The sequence below is a fragment of the Rhamphochromis sp. 'chilingali' genome (assembly GCF_963969265.1).
Source record: "Rhamphochromis sp. 'chilingali' genome assembly, chromosome: 9".
In the NCBI taxonomy this organism is placed as follows: Eukaryota; Metazoa; Chordata; class Actinopteri; order Cichliformes; family Cichlidae; genus Rhamphochromis; species Rhamphochromis sp. 'chilingali'.
The window spans coordinates 7,551,722-7,557,221 of NC_137936.1; the positions used below are offsets into that span (position 1 = coordinate 7,551,722).

At 42.5% G+C, this 5,500-nt stretch overlaps 2 protein-coding genes across 2 annotated transcripts; both read left to right on the forward strand.

Moving 5' to 3' along the window:
- Window positions 1-740: 740 nt before the first annotated feature.
- LOC308402217 (uncharacterized protein) lies at window positions 741-2,319 on the forward strand (the record flags this gene model as incomplete). Its single annotated transcript, XM_080890906.1, has 3 exons — window positions 741-1,498; window positions 1,637-1,919; window positions 2,047-2,319. Exons 1-3 carry the CDS (start codon window positions 1,008-1,010, stop codon window positions 2,317-2,319), a joined length of 1,047 nt encoding a protein of 348 aa, XP_080747032.1. The 5' UTR covers window positions 741-1,007.
- On the forward strand, window positions 2,300-5,169 carry LOC308402133 (uncharacterized protein). Its single transcript, XM_080890756.1, has 3 exons — window positions 2,300-3,325; window positions 3,424-3,706; window positions 3,839-5,169. The coding sequence occupies exons 1-3, from the start codon at window positions 3,063-3,065 to the stop codon at window positions 3,923-3,925; spliced, it is 633 nt and encodes a 210-aa protein (XP_080746882.1). The 5' UTR covers window positions 2,300-3,062; the 3' UTR covers window positions 3,926-5,169.
- Window positions 5,170-5,500: the final 331 nt, after the last annotated feature.

Sequence of the window (5,500 nt, forward strand, 5' to 3'; positions counted from 1 at the left end):
AAAATAAATCTCCAAAAGCTGGTTAACCTGCAGTCAGCTGAGACTGAAGAAGTCACTTGGATCAGTGACGAAACGTTTCTCCCACAAAACGCTACGTCCAGATGAACAGGATCAACTTTTGGAGAGTGCCATCTAAAATTTCCTCAGAAGTCAATGTGCCATATCAACCATTGCATTAACAATAAATTTAATAACACTCTATATCAACAGTTACACACTATATAGAACAACTTTATAGAACTATATTTGTTTGCAGATGTTAGCAAAGTACAGATCAGTTATTTTGAAAAAAAAAAACAAAAACAAACAAAAACCACTATACAACAGACATGCCATATTGGCCCAGTTTATTTTTTCTTATCATTGTTGTGAGGAGACCATAAATAGCATTTGCATTGTTTGTTAATACAAGTATACACATTTTAATGTGATCCCTGGTCTCCCACTCAGAGACACAGGTCTATGCAATGTTCTGAAGACAGTCAAACTTGTCAGGTAGTGATGTCCAGCAGGTGAAAGTGCAAGCTCCACGAACACGTACAGCTCTGGATCCAGCTGCGTTTGTAGTTCTGCAAACTTTGTCCTCTGTGTTCAGCTAGTTAAAGAGAGACAAATCCAGCTGCTTATTACAGTTTTTCTCGATTGCCTAAACACTATAACCAGGCCTCTAAACTAAAATTTCAAAACCGTAACGCTATTGTTCAAAAAGCTCACCCATTTCCCTGAACTATAAACACTATTCCCTGCTTTGACACATGAGTCAAATTTGGTGAACTGTTACTGCAAAACTCTACACACAAATCCCTACATTTTACAGTGCTTACACCATGTAGTCATTTAGAAAGCACTAGCATGCAATAATGTTAACTTAAGTCAGCATAGCTTGAGCTCAATTAGCACACAATTAACCAGGTGGAAACACTAGGAGTCAAAATTTAGCACACACCAATCAGAACCTGCGATGGATAGATAAAAGGGCCAAAGTCAGCTCATTCAGGTTTGAAACAATGGATCCAAAGAGATGCAAAGGAAGAGGACGTGGTGGAGAAAGAGGACATGGTGAAAGAGGAGGACGTGGTGAAAGAGGAGGACGTGGTGGAAGAGGAGGAGGAGGTGGTCTAGGACAACAGGAAGGTGGTGGAGGAGGAGGAGGACGTGGTGAAGGAGGAGGACGTGGTGGAGGAAGAGGACATGGTGAAAGAGGAGGACGTAGTGGAAGAGGAGGAGGAGGTGGTCTAGGACAACAGGAAGGTGGTGGAGGAGGAGGGAGAGGTGGAGGAGGAGGAGGACGTGGTGAAGGAGGTGGAGAACGACGGCGACAAGGAAGGGGAAGAGCAAGGGCAAGAAGACAGTCAGTCTCGGATGAAATTCGAGCCACTTTAGTTGACCATGTCCTTGTCCATGGGATGACTATGAGGGAGGCTGGGCAACGAGTACAACCGAATTTGAGTCGCTTCACTGTTGTCTCCATCATCAGAACCTTCAGGGAGGAAAACAGGTAGGTGTACTTGCAGTAAGACTGCTTTGTACAGTAACGTTTAAGTTACTGAACTTATGTGTCTTGAGTATGTTTCCATTATTTGCCTGTAAAATGAATGTGTGACAGTTACAGTAATGAGTGCTTCTATTTTTGTAGGACACAGAGACGACCACCTGGTGGAGGCAGGTTAAGGCTTTTGTTGGAGGAGCAAGAGAGGGAACTTGTAAACATGGTAATTGCAAATAATGTAATCCGCCTGCAAGAGATTCAAAGGAGAGTGATTGAGGATGATCATCTTTTTCGAGGCATAAATGCCATCAGCCTCTCCACAATTGACCGCATCCTCCGAAAGAATCAATTCCGGATGAAACAGGCATACCGAGTCCCTTTCGAACGAAACTCTGACAGAGTGAAAAACCAACGTGTGGAATATGTTCAGGTATGAGTTTTGATACTGTATAAAGTATTGTGTACCATCACAGCATGGCAGTTTATGCTGCCATTTCAGCACTCTTGAACTGTGGTTCAGGGTACCGATTGACTCTACTGTGTTATGTGTTTTGCAGAGAATCTTTGAGATTGAAGGACGGCCTGTTCCCCATGAAATAATCTTTGTGGATGAGGCAGGTTTTAACCTGACCAAAAGAAGGAAAAGGGGGAGGAACATAATTGGCCATCGGGCTATTGTAAATGTCCCTGGTCAGCGTGGGGGGAATGTCACTATGTGCGCAGCCATCAGCCAACGAGGGGTACTCCACCGCCATGCCGTACTAGGACCCTATAACACTATGCTTCTCCTTGCTTTTCTTGATGGTTTACAGTTTTTTCTGAATGCTTAAACCCTAACTGTGATTCCTGTAGCACAATCTCTAAAACTATTCAGACTTATAGCAAAACCACTCACTGAGTTTGCAAAACTAAAAGCACAAAAACTGCTTTGCACTCAGTTTGCAATTTTGTAACACACACTTTGCAAAACTGTAGGCACAATTCACTGCACAACACTCAATTACCAAATTTCCAACACACTCCTAGCAAAAGTATACACATGTATGGCTATCATTACAGTTTTTTACAGTCGCTAACAAGCGTTTGTCCAAACAGTTGTCACATTTGCAAAACTCTAAACACAATTAGCACAGGATCGGTCTGTTGTGGCCATACCATTCACACATTTCATGTCGTGTTCACCCAATATGCAGTCAGTGAACACATTTCCACAATGCTTACATTTTCTTAACAGACAAGTTATACCTCCCAACAAAACTATGGACTGTTCTTGTAGTATCTACGAATGTTAACACACAACATCCCACAATAGCAAAAACAATATTCCAAACCGTAGATACAGTATAAAAACCTCTGCCCCTGCAATGATATCAGTACAAAAACAATATCAATATCAAAAATATATCTCAGCTGTAAACAAACAAACAATTGAATAATTGACACACAGCTGATTTATGTTGGGTAAATTGGGCCAACCACACCTTCTTCCATTCTGGCTTAGACTCAGTGGGGTTCATAAGGCAAGACCTTGAGGAGTGATGTTTTTGGAAACAAAAAAAAGACAAACACTGTAATGTCTGGTCGAGGAGGAGTAAGAGCAAGGGGCCCAGAGAGAAGAGCAGGCCCAAGGAGAGGGCAAGGTATAGGTGTAAGAATGCGTGGTGGTGGCATTCCAAGGGCTGCAAGAACAGTAGTCAGTGATGAAATCCGTGCCACTATCATTGACCATGTAATCAACCATGGTCTTTCACTAAGAGAGGCTGGTGAAAGAGTGCAGCCCAATTTGAGGCGGTCAACGGTTGCCTCCATTATACGCACCTTTCAACAAACCAACAGGTAAGTATTGCATTTTACATGGATTGTTCCTATTCTCACTTGACATGTCAATATGGTCATACAGTAATGCATATGTTGAATTGTCTGTCTTTCTAAAGAATGCAACGTCTTCCACCCTCTGGGGGAAGAGGAAAGCTCCTCAGTAATGATCAGGAGCTTGCCATTGTGGAAATGGTTACTGCAAATAATGCAATAAAACTGCGTGAAATACAAACCAGAATTGTGGCGGACCATGAGATATTCGACAATATCGATAGAATCAGCCTCACAACCATTTCGCGGACATTGTCCAAACATAGAGTGCGGATGAAGCAGCTCTACACTGTTCCCTTTGAGAGGAACAGTGAGAGGGTCAAGGAGCTACGACGACAATATGTCCAGGTACAGTGTATATTCAATCCAATGTCCAGTTCTATAAGCTTTGCACTTTGCAAGTAGGTAACCTACACAATACTAGGTTACAGTACAGTATGGTATACAGTACTAACATGACTTACATAAACTTTGTTTCAGAGAGTTATGGAATTGGAGGCCAACCAGGCCCCTCATGAATTCATATACATCGATGAGGCAGGATTCAATCTGGCCAAAAGGCGTTGACGTGGACGGAATGTAATTGGAAAAAGGGCCACAGTTGATGTGCCAGGACAGAGAGGGGCAAACATTACCATGTGTGCAGCAATTGCAAATGCAGGATTACTCCTTCACAAATGTCAGGTTGGACCCTATAATACAGAGCGCTTGCTTGCCTTTCTCAATGATCTCCACCAGCGCCTGGTTCCAGAGCAGGGTCAGGAGGGTGAAAACATGAGGACCTTTGTAATTACCTGGGACAATGTGGCTTTCCATCACTCGCAAGCAATAACAACATGGTTTGAAGTCCACCCAAGACTGGTGAGTCTCTTCCTTCCACCCTATTCACCTTTCCTCAACCCCATAGAGGAGTTCTTTTCTGCATGGCGGTGGAAGGTTTATGACCATCAGCCACATGACCAGATGTCCCTCCTTGAAGCCATGGATGCTGGCTCCAGGGACATCACAGTTGACGATTGCCAAGGGTGGATCCGACATACCAGGCGGTTTTATCCCAGGTGCATCGACTTGGCTGACATCAGATGTGATGTTGATGAAAACATGTGGCCTAACCCTGAAGATCGCAGAGATTAGATGCAACTTTTTTGCCTTTTTTTAGCCCCCCTCCCCCCCTTTTTATCTTGGCTTTTTGCTGTTGTTTTTTTGTTCAGAATGCTCTTGTGTGTTTCATGGATATTTTGTTCACTGTAAGCAATACTGTAAAACTTTCTCTGTCCTATCATACCGTGTTTCTACTGTACCTCCTGTGGTAAACAGTAAAGAAACAAAAACTTGTTTGCTTTTTACTGGAATGCTTTTGAATGTGAACATTACTGTACATGTGGACATACAGTTACCAACCAAGACATTTCTGGTGTCAATATGGTGGATTGCATGTTTCGCATGCAAATACCTGTGACACTGAAACATAAAAGTCTATGCAGTTTTTGTAATGTCAATAATAGCCAGTATTTTGAAACCTGGTGTACTTTGATTGACTGCATGTACCTTGTGAAGTGAAAACAAGTGTTATTCTTTGACAGACTAATTTCATTTTGAGTCAGATTTATAGTGTTTTTGTACAGTTAGTGTGTGCAGAGAAAGATGTGTTCTAATTTTGAAATGAGGAGTTAGTATATATTTAACAAAGTGTATTTTTGGGAAGGATATTATCCATTTGGCCAATTGTGTTTTGTAGGTGTGGGTCTGTGTTAAGAGTTTAGAAAAAGTATCTGAAGTATGGGTAGGCGCTTGTTAGCGACTGTAAAAAACTGTAACACTAACTTGCCAACTGTCTGGCACACTTTCACATGTGAAAACTTTTTTAGATAATTAGTTCACTTTGCAATCAGCCTAAGCACTATAATTATGGTAAGCTGTGTGTGCGGAGTACAATGGAGGGAGCAGAAAGAGTGAGAAGTAGAGGAGGCCGAGGAAGAGGACGTGGAGGTGAAGAAGTAGGATGAAGAGGACGACAAGGACAAGGAGGAGCAAGAGGAAGACGAGGAGGAGGGAGAGGAAGATGAGGAGGGGGGAGAGGAAGGGTAGGAAGAGTAAGAAATAGAATTGCTGATGACATCAGAGCTACAATAGTGGACCATG

What these genes read in the sequence shown, in the direction of transcription:
- LOC308402133 (XM_080890756.1), top strand. Translation starts at nt 3,063, where the DNA reads ATGTCTGGTCGAGGAGGAGTAAGAGCAAGGGGCCCAGAGAGAAGAGCA. An exon ending in ACCTTTCAACAAACCAACAG is followed by an intron (nt 3,326 to 3,423) that starts GTAAGTATTGCA and finishes GTCTTTCTAAAG; the next exon opens with AATGCAACGTCTTCCACCCT. An exon ending in TACGACGACAATATGTCCAG is followed by an intron (nt 3,707 to 3,838) that starts GTACAGTGTATA and finishes ACTTTGTTTCAG; the next exon opens with AGAGTTATGGAATTGGAGGC.